General features: G+C 31.5%; 1 protein-coding gene across 3 annotated transcripts in view; it reads left to right on the top strand.

The window, feature by feature from the left end:
- LOC139527988 (serine-rich adhesin for platelets-like) overlaps window positions 1-23,466 on the top strand; it is a 37,339-nt gene that overhangs the window by 3,706 nt on the left and 10,167 nt on the right. For all 3 annotated transcript variants that reach the window (XR_011665499.1, XM_071323741.1, XM_071323739.1), the window contains 7 exons: window positions 2,760-2,859; window positions 3,960-4,106; window positions 4,778-4,885; window positions 5,812-5,946; window positions 6,331-6,425; window positions 6,915-6,975; window positions 22,611-22,635. Coding sequence is in view for 2 of the 3 variants with exons in the window: in XM_071323739.1 (XP_071179840.1) it covers window positions 2,760-2,859; window positions 3,960-4,106; window positions 4,778-4,885; window positions 5,812-5,946; window positions 6,331-6,425; window positions 6,915-6,975; window positions 22,611-22,635 (671 nt within the window). In the remaining variant the exon portion in view is untranslated. The remainder of the gene's footprint in view (window positions 1-2,759; window positions 2,860-3,959; window positions 4,107-4,777; window positions 4,886-5,811; window positions 5,947-6,330; window positions 6,426-6,914; window positions 6,976-22,610; window positions 22,636-23,466) is intronic.

The raw sequence follows: 23,466 nt of genomic DNA, 5'->3' as shown, positions 1-23,466 counted from the left end.
TTCAACCTTCTCTAAGACGGAACGATGGGTGGTTGTTCTGCTGATTGGTTAGCCTCCAGTGGACACTTAAAGGCATATTCAGGAAGAGAATATGATAAATAAATAAGAACCAACATGCTGAACTTGGTCTTAAAAGCGGTAGTTCACAGAAAGGCATGTCATCTTATGTACTGATTTTTACGACTTGCGGCAACAAAATCTTACTTCATACTTAACGAAAAAAACAAAAAACACCAATAACAATTTTTCATTTGTTTTTGTTTTGTTTTGTTTGTTTGACCCAGACAGGGTTGATACACGTATAAATGGTTCGTGTATAATGTTTATTTACTTATATCTCCCGTTCGTATCCCTATGAAATTCAAAATCCAGTTTTTTGTTATTGATTTTCGTGACCCAAATTATGTTTTGTCTCTACTGTTACCACTTTGTCCTCCCTGTTACTGTCTTTGTTCGTTCCTGTTACCCCAAAAAATGTGTAAAATAATTTTTACAATCAACATAACTGATCTATTGACTAAGTTTCCAGTTAGTATAATTGAAAAGGGACATACTAGTAAATTTTCAATGCCACTGTCTCCACAATATTTTTTTAAGAGTGTTTGAAAAATAAGAAATGTGATGATTTTCCTGAACGTACCGACTATCTGCAGATTTTTTTTGGGTAATCTACATAAATGATAAATGTAAATGTGATTTCAAATGAACACTGCTATGCAAATGTGAGCCACACTTTTCATTGGATATTTTCTTTTCTATTATCACTTTTGCTATCAGTTAAAAATAGTAACAGGATGGACAAAATCTGACACAAGCCTGCACACAATTTTAAAATAAAATTTTCTCAGGTGTTGGTAAGATTGCATATTTTGAAAAAATATTAACAAATCAATATGCTATTGGTTTTTTAAATTAATTTGCATTTATTTTAACTTTTTTTTTGGAAAAGTTCAGATTCCGAATTTGTACTTTATTTTGAAATGACTGATATACAAGAATCAAAGTGACAATATAGGATGATACATTTAGTATGGGTTGTTCGCATTGTTGAAAGCTGTATGGTTGCTTATAAATGTATACATTTACTTCATTTGAACTCATTGGTTTGTTCGATTTGTTGTATCTTCAGAGCTCCAGATAAGCTGCGTATTTGCGTGATCATGCAATACAAATAATAAAAAACCCAATGCAATTGCCCATTGCAGGGTTCAATAACCCAATTAATTCAAAGGAAAACCCAATTATATTCCAAAACCATGAGTTTTCCACCCTTTTATTGGCTACCATTTGCGTTGTTTACCCTTATCTGTTTACAGTCGTAGCGTAAACTATTTTTATTTTTTATAATATTTATAATTGGAAATTTCCTTTCGTTCTAAAAATAGATCCCTGCATCAAGTAGCTGAAATAGGTCCCTTTTAGAGTTTGCCGTTGCTCAATAGGTACACGTGTTTTTGAAAACATATCGATCTTCTCGACGTCTATCCAATTAGTGTGTGTCATGTAGTCATATTTTTTTCGCATTGCTCGGGATTTATCATAACATACATTGAATTAAAACAAAAGTGAATGTTCGGTTAAAATATTGAATAGAAGCATGTTTTCTGCTTCTTTTGAAAAGCTGAGGAAAAGTTATGATGATAACAAGACTCAGCCAGTGTTTTTAGGAAGCCGTAGAACACACGGGCGTGTGTGCGTACCTTAACGAGAACATTGCTAATAAATACAGGGTTTCCTCAAAAAGAAATCAGTTGGAAAAAGTGAAAGGCCAAACACTTGAGGCCAAATCAATTATGACATGATAAAGCATCAGAAACCAAAAGTTCTAATAAAAGACAACTAAACCCAGATTTATGAAATTTGAAATAAAACAAAAACATTCAAGTATAATTAGAGTTTATAATATAAACTATTTTTTGTTTCATTTTACACTGGTCTCAGAATTTATTATATAAAGGTATAAGATGAGTGCCTGTGAATACACATATCCGTTTTATACAGTATATATGAGAAAATACAAAACTTGCAGAAGGTTTGAAATGGAACAAAAATTAAACCTACAATTGCTCCTCAGTGAATAAACCAAATAAAACAGCTAGCAAATAACCCTAACCATAAACCAAATAAAACAGCTAAACAAAGAAAGAAACATATTTAAGATGGAAAAAAATCTGGGGTTGATATTGCCTAAATATTCAATATTGTGTTGATGAAAAAACCCAGTACAATAAGGAGCTTGGTGGTGAAAAACCCAATTTGATATTAACATGAGGGGTGAATTGGAATTGATAATGCAATCAAAAAACTTTATCACTCAATTATATAAGAAAATGGTGGGTAAAAAACCCAATTTGTGAATTCTTATCTGGAGCTCTGATCTTTGAAAATCATACATCTCCCTTTTTAATATATATATATATATATATAAATATATTGTGAGACCATTAGGATCCATATTGAAGGTAGTACTTTGACCTAGTCAGTGTAATTACTCTTACAAATTGTGACTAATTGGATAGAGAAGCATGTCTCATTGGCACTCATACTACATCTCCTTATATTCAGTGTTTTTTGGGATTGTCTGTTGTTTAGATTAAGGTTAACATGGTAGTTAATGTTGTCAAACTATTCCTTTTTTAAATCAGCTTCTAGATTTGAATGTGTCTCTTCTGAATTTCTGATTTTCTGCCATGTTTAAGTTTCATATATATTCTCATTCAGTTCTGCTATTTTTTACATATACATTTATCTGTTTGCAGGAAAAATGGCATGGGAAAATTCTTCATTTATGATCACAACAAACTTAAAAAAGAAGAAGATGATTTGAAAGATGCGATTGTCTATTTCTATCCAATAATTGTGAGTATCATAATACAAAATGTACATTAAAAAACAAGCAATGGATCACAGAAAGCTAACCTATGAAGTATGACATAAATTATATTCATGGTCCTGTTTGTGTTTATTATTTAATGATTGTTGGGATTTATGTTTTATATGTGTTTTAATTTTGCAAGCAGCCTTATCAATATACGTGTATGTGTCTTTGTTTGATGTGTTCCCAATAACTTCAAAAAGTGATTTGAGGCAAAAGAAACATTGCATATACATTTACAGTTGGTATTATGTTTTATATACATTTTATATATTTCAAAGAAATTCTTGTAACTACATTTCTCTAATTCTCTAATTATTCGTCAATTTATCCCTTTCTGCACGCATTGTATAAAAAAAATTTAATCAATGTGTGGTTTGTTTGATCTCAGTTCTTCATTGGTTTCTTGTTTTCCTCTGAATTTCCTATTGTGACGGCATGAAAAAAGGCGACCATGCCTGATGACGTCACATAGAAAGAACACATCTTTTTGCAGATCAGTCACAAAGAAGGAATAAGTTTGCCTGCGTATTGTTTGAAAATCATTAGAGAAACAGTTTCTACCACCAAATCTCATGTAATACGATATTTATCCACTCTTGAGAGTTAAATTTTAAATATTTAAAACGCTCGGCGAGCCTCGCGTTTTAAATTTGAAAATTTAACTTTCTCGAGTGGATAAATATCGTATTACACTCGATGCAGTGGTAGAATCAACATTTATTTTGTTTTGTTAAGCAGCAGCATGCATATATATACATTTGTGTTGTTGTACTTGAAGTCTTTAATTTTTTTGCTGGCCTTGTTTGTTTCAACAAAAACAAAATTCGCAATGTAAATTGTATTTCATATAGTGATTTTGGAAACAGTTTTTGGCTATTTTTGACAATGTTTTGATTGAGAAATTTGATCAGACAGTACAAATCTTTGCATTATGGAAAGACAAACCCCAAAAACTTATATTAAATAGATTTGTTTAGTTATTGAGAACATGCAAGTTTTCAATTAATTTACTCTTTTTGTCTGTTGTTGATTTTACTAGTCTTAAATTATTATAACTTTTACATGTTCTTCAACATTGCAGACAAATGCAGATGAACAATGTGCCCTGTGTGGACAGTTGATGGGTTTGTCTGAATTCCTACAGGCTACAATCAGCGAGTCTGTTCCAACTTTCTTCAAATTACAGAATGAGAAGTATTGCTTAAAAAGAGTCGGTAGCTACACTATGGTAAATATTTTAAGCAGTTAAGAATTGAAACATAATTGAATATGAATGTATGCTTAGCAATAGAGATAAGATTTATCTTATTTTCCATTCACATTTGTCTTGTGATAAACTGGTTCCTTTTTCAAAAATGCTCAGAATGTATTATTCTTAGACATGTTTTTGTGATGTTCATCCTATTTTAAAACTTAATGAACTTAGGCAATATTCAATTTTGTAAAACTTATTTTATGTAATGCTTAGAGGATCATTATTTTACATGATAGAGAACATTATCCCTTATTTTATATTTTTAAGCTAATATTAATAGTTAAACTAAATATTGGTGAAACAGTTACCTATATTTATTTGAAAATAATGCATGTAAATATGTCAATGAAACTGAAACCAAGTAAACAACAAAACAACATAAAGCATACAGAGCGCAACATACAGTATTAATATCATGTCACTTAATTATGCATGGATAGTGAAATAAAAACAAAATCAACACAAATTTTTTAAGGTTATCATATTCAAGAAGGTGGCATGGGAGTGTTCATTTCTTAAATCCTGCTTTAAAAAATATTCACACGTCTCACTTTTTTGCCTTTCCCCCTCAAATTCCTACCCTTTTTAGCCACATGTATCTCAAAAGTGTGTCATCACCTTCATTTTCATTCTTGTTTTTACAGGGATTAGAAGGATCACTAAATGACAGTGACTTTCATATGAAGAAACAGTTGAATTTCTTACATGATTCATTTGTAATGTTCTGTGGAAGTATTCAAAATATAGTACAGGTAATTGAAATACTATAATTGTCCTTCAAGAATAAATAGGTTTCAATTGACACAATTTGAACAAAAGTTACTTTCCTTTTGTCACCTGGCTGGAGGATTAAGTGCACAAATTCCTTCATATATCAGCCAAACTCAACTTGGTAATGTAACTGACTGCTTAACTTTAGAAAAAGTTATATTCCAAACAATTTATTTGTTTTGGTCTTTAATGATTCATCATTATGATCTGGTATGCATCTTTTATCATACACTTGTTTGTACTGCATGTTTCATTTAAATTAGTTGATCATATTAGAATATCAACCATTTATCCTCCCGATTGGTGACTAAGGGAAATAACTCATACTAAATTTGTCATATTAGAATAATAAAAATGAACTTGAATCTGAAAATGATTATAATAAGTTGAAAATATTTTTATGTAATACAAACAAAAAATATTCAACACAAGTTTGACCTGGATTTGTCTTCAAATTGTTATGAATTGGTATTGAAGGCAAGATATTGATGGAATACAAATTGCATTTTTTTTTTTACAAAAGTTCAATAATAAATATTCTGCAAATGCAGTTATGTCGGTTAAAAGCTCATTAGAGCTTATGTTTGTCTATGTTTGTATACCTTGCCGACTTTAAGTAAAGCTTATTTATTATAATGATAATTAAATTTTACAATTGGTAATATAAATGGATTTTCACAGCCTTCTAAAACACAGACAAATAAATCAAGGTTAGATAAAAGAAAACAAGCAAATAATTGGATTGACTAATTTCGTCTATTTAGTTTCTTTGCTTCAAGTTTATAATTTAAACTGCTGGAAAGTTCTTATATGTTGTAACCAAACATTGATTTTAGTATTATATAACTAGTTTATTCTAGCTATATATGTCTAAGACTTTTTTAAGTATGTTTTTTTTTGTTTTCAGCAATTTGAGAATGATAATGCTGGATTTGCAGATGCACTACAAAAGATATGGGATGTGCTTTATCCATCAGGTTGTTTCTATAACAACTTTATAAGTCAAGTTTTTCAGATAGTACCAACGGTACACTTACCCAAGGTAAACACATAAAGTAGAAAATTGAGGGGTAATAGTTCATCAACATGCAGTAATTTCTCACATTAGAAAAGAAGACGACTGTATTAAAGATTTTTTTCTCACCTGAAAGACACTGCTTGCATTGTTAAATTAGTCTTTTTTTTCCAAAAGGAATAACATAAGTGTTAAAAATTATTTTACTTCACTATGAGAAATATAAAATTATAACAGAATATTATGAATCTGAATATTAAACTAATTACACAGCAGCCAATTTTGCCAAAAAAGGACAAAATCATTGAAAAAGCTTGTGGTTTGATCATGCATTTAAAAGAAAAATGATACTGGTTTTGGCATCATATCATTTACTAATACATGCTTCTACCGAAATATTTTACATTTTAGAGTGGAAGTGACCTATTTTGTCAAGCATCATACATTTTACAGTCTAGTCAAAGAAGACCTGGGGTACATGTTGGTGCTATACTTTACAAAAACAAGTGAGTATATGAATGGACTTTTCAAACATTTACAAAAAGAATAAATCAATTTTAATTAAAAAAAAAAAAAAAAAAAAAGGGGAGATAATATCATAAGTCAAAGGAAAACAGAATTCTACGTCAAAAGTTACTTATGACTAGGAACACTGTTTAGGATTCATTGACAAGAAATAAAATGTTCTACATGAATACCTATGAGAAAATTATTTATATTGGTAAAAAATAGAAGGTGCACAATTCGAAAAAAAAACCATAATTTAAGGAAAAAATGTTGAACCCTTACATAAAACAGACTTAAATATCTGGTTGAAGTCTTCCCTTCATAATTTTACAGACACCATCACCAGTGGTGGACTGTTATAAAATATATGTTTGAATAGATGACGACAGATTTGTTCTGATTGTAGTAACCGTAAACTCATTTCATCATATATGAGCAACATTTGTGACAATTATAACATTCATTGATGATTTGGCTATTTTTTTCAGAGTGTTATGTACACAGATGCCACCTGAGCTCACACGTAAACTGATTCTTGTTAAACCTGAGGTAAATCTTTTAACAACTCAAATTTGTTCTCTGTTACTACTTCAGTTTTTAAAGATGAGACAAAATTCTGAACTAAATGCATACTTTTTCTCATTTGAATTTGTAAGAAATTTTTTTATGTCTGGAGCTTTTATGGCTTATTTCTTTAGGGTATGAATTTTGCTTACTGTTGAAGGTTGTTTGCAACCAATAGTTGCTATCAACATCTCCATCATTTGGTGTCTGGTGAATAGCTTTCTAATTGGCAATCATACCACATCTCCTTAATTTTATACGACCCCAAAAAAATTTTGGGATCGTATAATGGTATGATGTCGTCGTCTGCGTCGTCGTCGTCCGAAGACACATTGGTTTCCGGATAATAACTTTAGTTTAAGTGAATAGATCTTCATTGAATTTTTTTCAGAAGGTTCAATACCACAAAAGGAAGGTTGGGATTGATTTTGGGGATGATGGTCCCAACAGATTAGGAATTAGGGGCCCAAAAGGGGCCCAAAAGAAGCATTGTTTTAGTTTCAAGATAATAACTTGTGTAGAAGTATTTCAATTGCTCTGAAATCATACTGCAATGTTTAAAACCACAAGTAGAAGGTTTGGATTCGTTTTAGGGGTTATGAGGCCAAAGTTTAGGAATTAATGGCCAAAAAGGGGTCAAAACAAGCATTTTTCTAGTTTCAAGACAATAACTTGTGTGTAATTGTATGGATCTCTCTGAAATTGTACCACAATGTACCATATAACTAAGGGGAGGCTGGGATTAAGTTTTGGGTTAATTGCCCAAAATATGTAGGAATTAGAGACCAAAAAAAGGATCAAATAGAAGCATGTTTCTAGTTTCCAAACAATCATGACAATAACTTGTGTTTAAGTGTATGGATCCCTCTGAAATTGTACTACAAGGTTCAATACTGCAATGGAAAGCATGGGATTGAGTTTAAGGGTTATTGCTCCATGGGGGTTTCAAAAAGTTGAGGAGGGGATTTTTTGTTTACCATTTTTTGAAAGGCTTTCTTTTTTTTTCAAAATTTTTCAAATTTCGAATTTTGAAAAGTTTCAAGAAAAAATCTTCAATTGCACAGTATTGTGCAATAGATTTGTTAGATCTCTGACCACATTTATTTTGTGACAAAAACCTATATTATGTAAAAAATTTGATCACAATCCAACTTCAGACAGAATCAAGCTTGAATATTGTGACCAAATTTGCCCTAACTGTTCAGGGTGCAACCACTGGGGTCGTATAAAGCTGCACCCTGCGGAGCACCTGGTTATGTAATAAAATATAAAAGTTTTATAGAAAGAGCATACACAGGACCATTTAAATCATGTACTTCCAACTTTTTATGTCTTAATTAAAATTAAAATTTAAAATTAATGTGTTGCCTGCTGATTCATATTCAGAATTCATTTTTTCTCTACAATTTGAAGTCAAAGATAACATATTTGGATAGTTGAGAAGATTTTATGATTGTTTTATATCAGTTTATTATGCTAGTGACAGTAATTAAATACGAGCTGTTTTCAAATAATAATGTACTTTAAGTTCAAAGAGAATGTACCAAAAATCCATACTTAATAGATATCAGTAAAATACGACTTTGAAAGTAAAACGGTTCCATCCTTGAGTAAAATAAAGTTTTACATATCTTAGGATCGTAAACTAAAGAAAAACACATGCATCAGTTTGAACACCTAAACAGACAGTGACCCGTACCTTTATGTGGGTTCTGCTAAAACTAAGAGTGATACTAATGAAATGTGACCAAAGCTTGTATGGGCAATACTCTTCATACTCCTTAAACAGTATTGTGATAAGAAAATTAAAAAGATTTTCCTAATCAGGATGTTGACTTACAGGGATAAAGGAAATTTGTTATAAAATCTTGTAAATTTTTGTCAAGCATCCCCTTATTTGATGTTATAGTGTCTTTCTTCAAATAGATATTTGATATGAACATAAGATAAGTCACAGAACATTATTTATCAATTTTAAAGCTTTTGTATGCATATTTAAATTTCATGCCTGTGTTACAGCTTTGTTCCGTCCACTTTTCTCTCAAATGGCGGCAACAGTAGTTTATTCACCTAAGTAGAAATATCATAAATTGTTTAAAAAAGATATTAGTTTAGGTATGAACTAAAAATTGGGGACCTTCCATGAACTTGAAATGGAGCAAAATGGGTGTGTTACTACGTTAAGCATCTTTTGCTATGCATGCATCACAAGCCATGGGAATCCACACTCAGTCATGATTTTACAATCAGTAATAGGGCACAGATATGAAAATTAAAGATCAGAAAATTATTCGTGTTTCTAAAGATCTTAGCCTGCAAAATCACATTGCTTGTGAAATGGGACACAGACACATCATATAGGTCAACCAATCTGGATTATGACATTAAAATTATGGAGTGTTGAATGAAGTAGTCTTTCATCATAACTCTGATTTTTTTTTGTAAAAGTACCACACAACTGTTAATGAAGTAGATTGTATCAAGTGAACAAGCACAAGCATTGACTATTAACTGAGATATGCAAATTATGTAGTCATAGGGCATAGGGAATATTACTGCTGGGAAATGCAAGTTAACAATGGGAAAATTGAAATCATTACATTTGTCAGTTTATTTTTTCATTTCGCCCATGTGTGTCAGTATCGATGAAAAGACCCAAATCTTGGAACCTATTTATAACTTTTCAAATTAATGTCACTTTGGATATTATTTTGACAAACTATTAAAATCATTATTAATTACTAAAATTATTTTAGTTATAAAGCAGTCAAACATACAAATTAGCCATGCATTGATCAATTCATGTTTGGTACTTGTTTATCTGTCTGTGCAGGTAAATCACTGCCGCCAATTGCGTTTGTTTGGTTTGTAACTATATTGATGATTGATATTAAGATTTTCTGTTTTTAATGATTACTCTTCCCATCACCTTTATGACAGGAAAATCATGTCTGTGTGAGGGAAAGCTGTGTAGCAAAATACTAGCCACTTAGCCTAGATTATTTTTTCTTAATCATATAAAAGATTCTATAGGTATATCCAGATGTTGTTTTTAAAAAAAAAAAAGGTTTCTATATCTCTCTATTGTTAGAGATTTATCGTCAATTTGAAAAAAAGACAAGTTATCATTGATATCAGTTTTTGTGTTCACCTTTCTAGTGCTTTTGGATAATGTCTTCTATGTGTTTCTAAAAAATCTTAAATGAAGAAATTTCATATGTGTATGACACTATTAATAATGAATCAAGTTTTCAATAGATATAGGCACTGGTAATTAAATGATATTAAGCCTTAATCGGTCATTTTGATCATAAGATCATCTGAAAAGTCTGAACTGATAATTTGAAGTCTTGTCTGATGTTTTAGTGAAATATAAATCGAAACTCATTTTCGAAACATCTTATTCATCTGCAGCATTTTCGTACCATAAAGCTGTGCATTTATGACTTATTCAACCCAGATTAATTGGCAGCAGTTATCGTCCTTTAACTTCAACAAAAATCTTTCCTTTGAAAGTACTTGGCCAAAATTATAATCTTGAAAATTATGATAAATGGAGATAAACTGTAAACAGTGATAATGTTCAGCAAAGTAAGATCTACAAGTAAGTCAACATGACTAAACTTGTCACTTGACCGGACCCCTTAAGGAGTAATTGCCCTTCATGGTCTATTTTTAACAATTTTTCTTACATTTGTGTTATCATTTACAAAAATCTTCTCCTCTGAAACTACGGAGACAAATTTATCAAATTTAGCCCCAATCATCATTAGTGTATCTAGTTTTAAAAATGTGTCCGATGATACAGCTGGCCAACCATCACGGCCAACCATCACGGCCAACCATCACGGCCAACCTGGCTAAATATAGAACAGGGGGTAAAAGCAAGTTTTTATCTATTATTTTGAAAACCATTATAAAGAGAGAAAATCTGACAAAAGCAAAAATGTTCAAATAGTTGAGCTCTACCAAAAAGTAAAATCACAAAAATACTGAACTTAGAGGAAGATCAATTGGGAAAGTCGATAATCACATGGCAAAATCAAATAACAAAACGCATCAAAAACGAATGGACAAGAACTGTCATATTCCTGACTTGGTACAGGCATTTTCAAATGTAGAAAATGGTGGATTAAACCTTGTTCTATAGCGCCAACCCTCTCACTTTAATGACAGTCTCATCAATTTCCGATATTTTTACATTGATGCGTTGAACTGTTCATATATTTTTTAACTGTCAGATGACTTATAGTAATCTTTAATAATCTTAATAATCATTATAGGAGATATTGCCCTTAAATGATAAATCTTATCATTTTTTTTCTTTTTTGCCAACTAAATTGAAAATTATAATAGATTCAGACAAACTTTGAAATGATCAGCAATACAAGTTCTCCAAATAGGTCATCATTGTTGAAATCGTCAATTGATCATCAATCTTTTTTTTCTCAAGAAAACACAATTAAATAATATGAGGAATTATTTTATCTGAGAAATATCCTGTTGCATGTACTGCTTACAATATGAAAATGAATTTTAAAGTGGCAGAGATGCTTGACTCCTTATTAGAGTTCCTGCACTTAGATGATGATTTAACAATTTTTTGGCGTTTTTGGATTTATATATTTAAATTTATAATACTGTGGATTCATTATTATTCATTGGATACCAATTTTCGTGGATTATGTGGTAACAGGTGAACTACGAAATTAAATTTTCAACGATACCAAATTTTCTAAGGTCTTTTATTTAGACCTCGAAAATGTAAGTTTTCCTTAATCCACGAAAATTGGTACCCACGAAAATAAATGAATCCACAGTAAACAGATAAAATCTTAGCTGGGCAAAAATGATTAGCAAAACAAAATCTATGATGAAGACAACATGGATGATATAGTCAAAGACGACTCCTTATTGGAGTTATTGCCCTTTGAAGACGATGTTCACCTTATATTTGTGTTTTGCCAAATATGAAAGAAAATCATAATAGATAATGATACACTTTAAATCACAAAAACATTCAGTCAAGATCTACATGATCTACTAACAAGTCTAAATTTGCTGATATAGTTTGGTAGACTGTCACTCTTTATAGGAGTGTTTGCCCTAATATGAGGATTTTGTTATCCCCTTTTGTGTTTTGAGCAAAAACTAAAGAAAATAGGAAAAACTAAACAGGCTAAACGATCAGCAATACAAGATCAACAAAACAGATTTTTGTCATGAATTCGATTCTTGTCTACTGTGGTGGGGAGTATGCTTTGTTAAATATGCACATACACTACGATTAGCTACACAGGCTTTTATTGTCTAGTTGATTTGGTTATTTAATGCACTGGAAAAAGTGCAGGCATGTTTGTTATTGAGGTCTCAAGCTGAAGAAACATATGGATAACATTGTTTGCGATGAAATACTTTGATATCACTGTCAACTTATAATTTTTAATTATCTCCTTTATATCGGCTACCTCTTATTTGTCACATAGTAGAGAGATATACGTCATTTAATAACTTCTGCGATATTTTATCCAACTGAATGTTATAATTATATAAACGGAATGGCTATAACACGGCAAATCCTGACTTCGATTAGAATTATTGCTATCAAATGAGTTCTAGGTACATGACTGAAAGTTCATAATAATATATATTCTCTAATCAGGTAAAACAAAGGCGGATATCAAGTACTGTTACACAAGAAAGTAATATAAAGTATTAAATAATTAAACTATACAATCATTAAAGAAAAGATTTTTTTCTCTCTTCCTGTCATGAATGTTTACCCTTGGTTGCAGCCATATAAGTGATTTATGGTATGATTTGCGTTATTTACACATTCATCAAATCTTGAAGATACTTTTAACAAACTATACATTAAGGTAAATGTGCGTATTTAGCTTTCTGCAATATATATATTGTGACCAATGTCCGTAAATGTGCTGTAACGGATCTTGTTTTAATTTTAATCAAATCCTACACAAGAAATCAATTTGAGGTTGCGGATTCCCTTGTATGGCTCCTTCAGATGTTTCTAAAGAACATCTGTTCCCTTGAACGTGAAGTAAAATCAGATTCACGATATGAAGGACAGGTTGTTTATACCCCACATAGTAGTTTTTGATAAAGTTGGAAGTCCAATCAATTTGACCATTAGTACACATGTTCGTTACGATATGATCTTTCTAATTTGAATTTCAAATGGAAGTTTGACTCTAATTTCACGGTCCACTGCGCAAAGAAAAAGATAGTGCGAGTGGGAAATCCTATACTATGAACGCATATTTGTTTTTATTTTCAAGTGGATGTTGTAAAACAATAAGAGAGACGGAAAATGATTAAATCTTTAATCTGTAATAAAGATGTCATCCTTTACAATGAAAGTTGTAAAAATAAATGGCTTAACATTTAGATATTAAAGATGTTAAAATGTGATTTTTTGGTCCTGAAATTATTAAACTTTTATTCATTGTCTTTTCATTCCAGTATTTTGTAAAATCCCTGACAATCATTTTTAAAGCAATTGCTTTTATGCCGTCGCGTATGGCCATCTTTGTGACCCAGATCAGAGACTCCGCCCAGATCAAGCCATAGTATTTTGTTAAACAGGCTCCTGGTCAGTCATTCTTTAACACCTATGTATGTTTTCTAATGCAATACATAGCTTGAAACTTTAAAAAAAAGTTAGTGGATTTAAGAAGTTTCAGAATATGTTCTTGTAGATGTATTTTTGTATTTAAAGGGTCAACCGTTTGACTATCAAATAACATAGAAGTCCGAGTGAAAAAAAGTACATTTTTATAAATGCGATTCCGTTTTCCGCCGTTCGTACGATGTTTCAACAAAATATGGATTCATTTCAGTTGTTGATTTAGTATTGAAAATTTAACTGAATTATCTCATAATAAATACGTTTTTTTATGTTTAATTTGTGTTTCTTTAAGAGGTCAGGTGCTCTTGTTCATTCATAAAATTATCGTTCATTCATACATTTATCGTAAAATCAAAATCACTACACAGGTTAATGCGTAGTGTCAAATTATTACCTGTAATCTAAAAATAGACAAACTTTATTTGCGCAAATAATTTAGCGGAACGAAACCCTTGTTGAAAACACATAACAATAAGTTCGTTTTCCTTTTCTGTCAAAACTCCGTAATATTTATCGATCACCTTCCTAATGAAATGGACCCGTCCAAACGTAGTAGATGCCAAGTCGGTCCAGATGAAGAGATATTTACAATTTGGAATTTTCTAGTTTATTAATACATAGATTGAAAAAAAGTACGTCTTTTTTTAAAAATATCATGATCAAAACTGGGTTTTGCATAACAAATGTCAGATGAAACCATTATCCTCGTCTTTTCAGTGAACAAGTCTACTACGTTTGTTGACACTCGACGGTCCACCGTGTTAGCAATTTTATTTCACATGTTTTCGAAATATTGAAGATCATTTTTCGCAATGTTTCCTAAAAATTGATAAATATCAAAGCAACGTAGAGCTGTTTGTTCTTGTTCGTATAATAAAATTGAGAATGGAAATGGGGAATTTGTCAAAGAGACAACAACCCGACCATAGAAAAACATACAACAACAGAATTAAGGTCACCAACAGGTCTTCAATGCAGCGAAAAATTCCCGCACCCGGAGGCGTCCTTCAGCTGGCCCCTATACAATATATATACTAGTTCAGTGATAACGATTTAATGTCATGTTTGTCTGTGATGACCCCCCTTTTCGGGATTGCATGAGAATTGTAGTTATCTCGTACCCACATGCACTCGTTTCTATCCATAGGAAGGTCGACTATCCATATAAAACTATTTATATGGATAATCGACCTTCCTATGGATAGAAACAAGTGCCTGTGCTCGTACCGCATCAGAAGGACACATATCAACTGAGCAATAATGTTTGGAACTTAGTTTTAAAAATGATGACAAAGTAACATTATGAAAATATTTTTATTAAGCTGAAATATACATTTATTCTTTACATGTTTATGTCTTGTAAGATATTTTATTTCTTTCCCGTTTTTTAACATTTGTGTCTGGAAAGTTGAAATGTTTTAACTTAATCAGTTGTGTTAATGGTTAAATATAAATTAATAATGAAAATTGTTAAAATTAAATCAATAAAGGAAATTATTGCCAAGGAAGTTACAAACACTACCAGGGGATAATCCATGATGATTTCTTTTTGAGTTATATGTTTCAGCACATGTATATTTGACCCCAACTTTAGCCTGGTAAACGTGTTGTCTCCTTGTGAAATATAAAACATATTAAAAATGACTTTCTGCTAAAGTCTTTTATTTATATAAAGTTAAAACCTTCTTACTTTTAACTAGACAACACTCATGTCAGGTTTAATTCTTGTATATATGTGGATGAAAAATAAAAGTCCCCAAACATTAACATGGCAGCAATTGCTTTTACAGCCTTTAAGGCTTTGATTTGTTATGGTTTTGCGTAATTACTGAAAATCTTTTAAGTCACCAGTGATTATATATTATCCCTGAAAATATCAAGGGATTTTACGTAATTCCTAATGATACACAACAACTAACATATTCATAGCGACACCAATTAATTTCACTCACACCATAGTACAATGACCATTTGTGATCTTTAAAAGTATTTATAATGGATGTTCACCCTGTATAACCCCTATACAGATGAAACCGGACGTTGACGCGTTCGAATCAAACACATCGTGTAACACTGAGTTCAGACAGTTACAAATTAATACTTTTAAAGAAAATCCAATATCTATTCTTCGGATATTTTGCTCCAATATATTCTTTGCCATAATACTCATTAGTTACTTAAATGTTTTTCAAATATGTGGAATTTTTATATACAAACATCAAATAACGCACGATGATATCAATGATAAAACGTGCTTGGTATTTTTAAATATTCAAAACTTAATGTTTTTTGCACCTCATAGTTTTTATAACATACATTTTTGAAAATTTCATAGTTAAAATTTACAAACTTATAAAGGTCGTATGTTTGTGTTGTGTCTAGAAACAAAAACAAAAATACACGTTTTAAAGTGTCTTTATTTTCATGTTGTGTACGCTTCGTTGTCATTACACCTTTTTATACTGTACGCTTCGTTGACACAATATTGCGTTTGTCAATGAATTTTACGTGTATGAAATAATGCTTTGATATGATTATAACCAATATGCATGTTTAAAAATAAATAATTTACCACCATAACATGCAGACAGCAACCCATAATATCCGTTGTATTGTCGAAACACTCTTGGAGGTATTTTGTACATGTAAAAAAAATCTTTATGTATACGAAAGTTGAATTGGTAGAAATACATTACCTCGACAGATGCAAATATGACTAAGCATACAGATACACACGTCCGAATATCTAATTTGATAGCATTTTAGAAAATGTTTACCATACGACAGTCAATGTACGGTTAGGGGTGGGTTAGGTTCCCGCTAACATGTTTAATCCCGCCATATTCTGTATGTGCCTGTCTGAAGCCAGGAGCTTGTAATCAGTGGTTATATATATTTTTGTGTTCACTATTTTTTGCAAAAATTAGGCTGTTAGTTTTCTGTGTTATTTTTTAGCTGACTATGCGGTATGGGCTTTGTTCATTGTTGAAGGCCGTACGGGGACCTATAGTTGTTCATTTTTGTGTCGTCTGGTCTCTTGCGAAGAGTTGTTTCAATACCACATCTTCTTTTTGATGTAGACGGCAATCAAAAACAATTAATGGATTATAGGCTTTTGGTCTGAATCTCAGAGGCGGGTCCAAGGGGGTCATAGATTACAATAGAGTTACATTAAGGCTAGAGAATATGTGTATACAATGAACATGTAACTTATAGCCGTCAATAGTAATACAGTTTCTTGAATGTAAAGATATAAAGATGAAGAGATACTTCTTAATATTAACTGAATTGCTTTCTTCTATTATGTATTTTTTGTTTGTTTATTTTTTAAGGTATAAAGATAATGCTTAGTTTCCTCGAACATTACAGTCTTTCTACTGTGATGCCAAAATCTACATGATTGGTAATTCTGGTACTTTAAGCACCTAGAAGTCTATACCCATCCATATGCATTTCATTCAAATTTTGACTTATTTCGGAGAAGACCAAAAGGACCATATTTATATTCCCCAGTTACCGTTGGCTTTGGCGTAATCGGTAAATTATGCAATTGAGCAAAGCATCAATCAGCAACCATCAACCTAACCTTAGACATTTGCTTAGTTTCTTTTATCATGTCTTAATAGTTATCAATAAAAAATTGAAACGTTTCACAGTTGATACTTTACAATTTCTGGACCCCTTTATTTGTTAATGACACGCGTGCGTAATAGCTGATTGTTGTCTGCTTAACGTTCAAGATAAGCACAAAGTAGCAACACATACTACATGTAGGTCCTGGAAGGAGGCCCTCCGGAATTACGTCAGCGAAGTTTGGACTGCCACTGGATAAAATGAGGTATATTGAATAAGGACACAAATGTTGCCTTTCAACAGGCCATTTATGGACCTCTCAAAAAGTTTTTCAAGGGTTCGTAAAGTACACGAGACATTGGATCATATATTCCCATTCGTCCTTTGTCGATATTTTATGTATACTTCTTAATATAAGTCAGACCGTACGCATACATATTTTGAAAAAGTACGCATACGGCCCAGACCGTACGCGTACGGTCCAAATACTCATACGGTCTGGAACATAATCACTGACTAATACTTTAGATACACATGATTTACCTCTAAGTTTTAATTCGCTTTGAAATAACTATCAGTTACTACAATTACTCCTTTGTCGAAATTTTATGTATATGGTTTTTGTGCCTTGTACTGACATTTTGAGTTGAGCCAATTGCAACTGTACAGGTTTTTTTATGGGTTTTTTTTATAAGTTGTGCTGTTACACCAGTGTCCCAGGTTAAGGAGAGGGTTGGGGGCTCACATGTTTAATCCCGCCGCATTTTTTCGTGTCGGTCCTACGTCATGGGCCTGTATAACATAGGTCATATAGATCTGTCATATTTTTTTTCTTTAATAATTAATCCATAAGTTATAAATAAATAACCGTTAGTTTTCTCGTTTTTATTTTTTCACATTTTTTTATATTGGTGTCTTTTATAGCCGACTATATGGTATAGGTTTTCCTCACTGTCAAATGTTGTACATTGAACTATAATAATTGCTTTATTCACCCACTTCATTTAAACTTTGGTGGAAAGTTGTATCACTGGCCATCACACCACATCTAAAAAGCTTTATATGTAAAAAAAACAACAAAAAAACACCCATGGATAAAGCCATCAAAGGCATTCGGCAAACTAAGTTCAACGAGCTCCTATGCCTGCTTTCGTCTATGCGAATTTGGACCAACATCAGCATTTTGAGGAGCCTCAAATTGTGAAAAGGAAGTCATTAATGCTTTAATGACTGTTCTATACTTTTTGAAACTTTATTTCCTCTGGAATATATTTATCAACTGTTCATTTCATCTGGAATAACGTTGAAAGTCCCAATTTTCAATAGAAACATTCCTATCAGACGTACGCTGGTTAAACACTGCAATTTTGGCTTTGGGTGACTGGTGATTTAAGTTCAACTATTTTGACTAATTTAACGGATAAACATTTACAATAAAATACAGAAAAAAGGGTTGCCGACATCATCTCGAATACCTTGACAAGAAAGTGATTGGTAACGGTTTTTGTCAACGAACTGTACAGTGATTTTTCAAAAAAGCACAACGAACGCGACACATTTAGTGGAACGAACAATACAGTAAGAGAAAACTTATTTACTATGATATTGCGTTTATTCTTAGTTCTAGGGAACATTTGTATATCAAAGTATAGTTATTTGTTATTGCTTAAGGTATTAATACGCAAAGGTGTATGCACGAAAAGATATTCAGCATTGTTTATCTCATAAAACGTATGAAATTGCACCATGTCTGTGCGTTTTGCATCTAGCAGTTTTATCAAACGTTCTATGCAATATCTAAAACTAACAACAATTGTATAATTGAATAAATAAACTAGCATGCACATTGACATATTTATATATACTCAAATAAGTTCTAGAGAGGCATTCCAAATTGTTGTCATCCTAAATATTGTCCTGATTATCGCTTCGAACGCGTCAACGTCCGGTTTCATTTGTATTGGGGTAGTACGGGGTAATGTTATATTTCTATTTTACTTTAACATTAGTGGAGTTGTTATGTTTATAATTAAATTTTCTATCCCGACATGAACTAAACCAGACAAATGATGTGTACAGGATGTTTGACATTCAGACATATAATGAATCTGTATTTTCCATTAACATGCATAGTTTATCACATAATGGATAAATATACTTATTGAATAATACATCAGGAATAGATTACCTTAGCTGTATTTAGCAAAACTTTTAGGAATTTTTGGTCCCCAATGCTCTTAAACTTTGTACTTTATTTGGCCTTTTTTACATTATTTTATTCTAGCGTCACTGATGAGTCTTTTGTAGACGAAACACGTGTTTGGCGCAAATATAAAATTTAAATCGTGGTATCTATGATGAGTCTAATTATTTTAATTAACAGGCATTTTATGGTCATGGATACAATGTGATACCTCGTGTTTCAATTTAAAAGTTTTAATATTTTATTATCAATTTAAGACGCACATTACTTAATAATCAAATTAAATTTGGTACAAATTATTACAATGATTTGGTTCCAATAAATTTATGAATACAATGAAGAGAAAAAGGAAATGAAACAATAATGTATAGTTATATATGTTTTATCATTGACAAATGCAGTGTGCTAAGACATTGATCAAATATTCGAAACTTGCTCTTCGTCTTTGTTTTTCTCCTCTCCACATAAATGTCTGTTATTTTACTTATTTTATTGACACTTTTTTATATATCTATATACCAAAATTAAAATGTTGTCTGACTTTGACCTAAATACATGTAGTTTGTTTGATGATCATGTTTTCCCTAACAACGATATGAATAACATTTGCCTTTTAATTTAGCATTCTGTTTTTTTGATAATGAACAATGTCATTATAAATATAATATCAAACTTTCAACTAATGAGGCTGGTTTGCATAAGTTACGTCTATTCAAGGTCGTCCGTGATAAGAAGGATTTCCGCTATGATCCTTATAACTAATTATATATCACGTATCCTAGTCACCAAACAGCGATACAAAAGAGCTGATTATAAGATATAGGACGACGAACAAAATAGTTTTGCATTTGTATTTGCTGTACTGTATTGTAGTGTTCAAAACCAAAAAGATCATGAGGTGAATGATTTAGGTGACTTGTTGAAACATTCGGGAAAATAAAATACAAAAATGCATTCTTTTTTCCCTTACATTTTATATGCGTTCAGTAATATCTTGAAGGAAATCCTTGAAGAACATTTTCGCTGTTTAAGAAAGGAAATCAACAAGTTGGAAGTACAATTTGCGCCCCCCCCCCCCCCCCCCCCCCCCCAATAGAAATACGTTCGGGAATAAGTTTATTTAAATGATATAGAATTCCGACATGCATATGCATATTTTACAACTGCCATCGTAATAGTTATTTTTACTCAGTTTAACATTTTCCCAAACTTATAAAATGTGACATGCAAATCAACGATCGTGTCAAATTGTGAATCTTATAGCGAATACAAATATAGTGATTGACTATTTAAACCGGATCATTTGTAAAAGCCAGACACTTCCTTGATTTTACACACGAACATCTCTCTGTAAATGTACTGATTAATGATAAGCGAACCGATGAGGGGGATAGGACCTTTATCGGGACTCCGGGATCGGGTGCTTTTAAGCTCGGGATTTCGGATTTGACCCTTTCTGAATCCGGGAATTCTTTTTTCGAATTTCGGGAAGTCTGGATTTAAATTTATTTAAATTCGGGAACTCGGGATTTCGTGTTTTTAATCCCGGGATTTCGGGATCAGGACCCCTCCTACAATACCCATCCTCACCGATTACTCCACGCCAAGTCACCTAAAATAAATATAATGCACTGTAGTAGCATGGCGTTAGATAAGACCGACAAGAACATCATAGATTTCAGGATTGAAATTTTATATGTTTCATCTATAAAACATTTATCAGTGACGTTCTAATTAAGAAAAGTTACTACGGCCAAATAAAGTACGAAGTTGACGCGCATTTAAGACCAAATAATCCGCAAAGTTGTGCCAAATACAGCTAATGTAATCAATCCTGAGATAGAAAAGCCTTAGTATTTCAAAAGTTCAAAGTTTTGTAAACAGTTAATTTATTATTATGATCATGTCAATTATAATGATAGAAGAAAACCCGATATTCAAAGTCGTATGTGGCGTTGTGGTTTTCATCAGCTTGAGATCGTATGTACTTCATTTGATAATTTTCAAACATTTTTAATCTCCATTGAAATTTATAATTTCAAGAACATTTGACATTCTAGTACATGTCTCCCTTGTAATTTGATAATACAAGAACACGAAATGACACGGTAATCCCTGATTTTAATGATAAGTATGGCTTAAAGATGACTGCTAGTTACATAACTCAAGTTTACTTGTTCCAACCGTATAATTATCATTCATGGCAAGTGTTCATGATCAGTTCCTTTACAAAAGGCATATTGATTTATTTCATCTTAAAATCATACATTCACAATACGGTTTAGTTTTTTTTCTTTTTTTCTCTCTTCCATGACAGTATAATTACTTGCTTTGCCGATTGCATTGCTTAATGATGGTAATCATAAACCAGAAGTTTACAAAACTTAGATTTTTTGAAGTACTAAGTCTTTTCTACCAAAAGAATGGTTTACCTTAGCTGTAGTTAGCAAATCTTTAAGGCATTTTGTTCCTAAAAGCTCTTCCACTTCGTACTTTATTTAGCTTTTTTAATGTTTTTTTTTAATATAAACGTCACTGCCGCAGGTGCCGAATTTTCGTTCCTGGTATATAGGAAGAGTTTACACTAGAAACATAATGTATAACAGATTTTTTTTTTAACTATTACAGATTTCAACAATATTTAAGATACACACATCAACAATACAAAATTAAAAACGTTTAAATCTACGCGTGGATATTTGATTTGTGGAATTGCCAATCTCTATATACAAAGCCTATTGAAAAATTCGTGGTTTACTTGTATCTACGAAACCATCGAACATTGGTATCAAACGAATGATAATGAATCCACAGTACACAATTTATAAAGAACAACAAAAAACCAGAGTCAAGCATATCGTTTGATTTGTACCATTAATTTTTTTTAGTATGTAATTTATAAGAATGGTATTTTTCTAAAGATAATGCTTATTAATAAGTTGAATGTAGAAAAAGTAATAAAATATGAAAAAAGAACAGCAATATCACAAAAGATGTAATAAGTAGATTTGATAGGACTTTTTTTTCAAACATTTAATGAAAAATCTTTTCTAAGTTTTTCTTAGTGTTCGGAAATGTATTTATTTCTGTTATATTAATGACTGCTTTTAAATTAGCTTTATGTTTAAACAGACAAGGATTTGTTAAACAGTTATATATTGGTATTTTGATAAAGTGCATATGTTCTCTTTGCAGTTACCATGTATCCATTTGAATACAGGTGAGTTTTTGCAACAGTATTTACACAGACATCTAGTTCCCCTTTTTTAAAACCAAGGAAATAATCATATGTTTAAGAATAATGAAGGTTATAGTTGACCTATCAGATGCATTAAAAGAGTTCTGATGATTAACTAGTCCAAATAATTATGACGTCTTGATAGGCTATTATATGTTTTTCTTTGACACCTTACGCCGAGGAAGGAAAACGTCAAAGCAAAAATTTAAAATAGCCTTCCAAGACGTCATAGTTATTTGAACTAATGATTAACTTTTTAATATCCGCTTCACTCCACAACAATTACACTTGCTGACGGCACTAATCCGAGCCTCTGTGTCGAAAAATATCATACTTGTAGGATTGCTTGTCACTGTATTAGTTGTGTAAAATGTGTTAGTTCAGTCGTAATAAATGCTGTTGTTCAGCTCTCTTTTCAAACCCTTTTTATGCGTTATAATAAATCAAAGCACCCGGGACTTGTCACGTCAGCGTAGTAATCTTGAATATTTTTGTTAATAATAACAATCAAAGATATGAGGTCTATCTGATCTCTTTTTTGAGTTGGACAAAATGTTTATGACTTTGAGTTCAATATAGATACCAGTATTAAGACTTAGTTTACCAGACTCGCGTTTTGTTTATATAAACCTCATCCGTTTGGGTTGAGTCAAAACAACTGAAAGGTTAAATAAATTCTGAAATTGAATCGTATTAAAACGAAAACATTCCGAATTGTGTAGTGTATAGCAATGGCGACTTCTATTGTCAGTTTATAAAATAATCCTCCTATGTGTTTGGTCGTCTTTCACACTATTGATTTATTAAATTCTA

The sequence above is a fragment of the Mytilus edulis genome, chromosome 6, assembly GCF_963676685.1.
Source record: "Mytilus edulis chromosome 6, xbMytEdul2.2, whole genome shotgun sequence".
NCBI lineage: Eukaryota > Metazoa > Mollusca > Bivalvia > Mytilida > Mytilidae > Mytilus > Mytilus edulis.
Note: the sequence above shows the minus strand (reverse complement) of the source record. Positions and strands in the feature narration are given on the sequence as shown.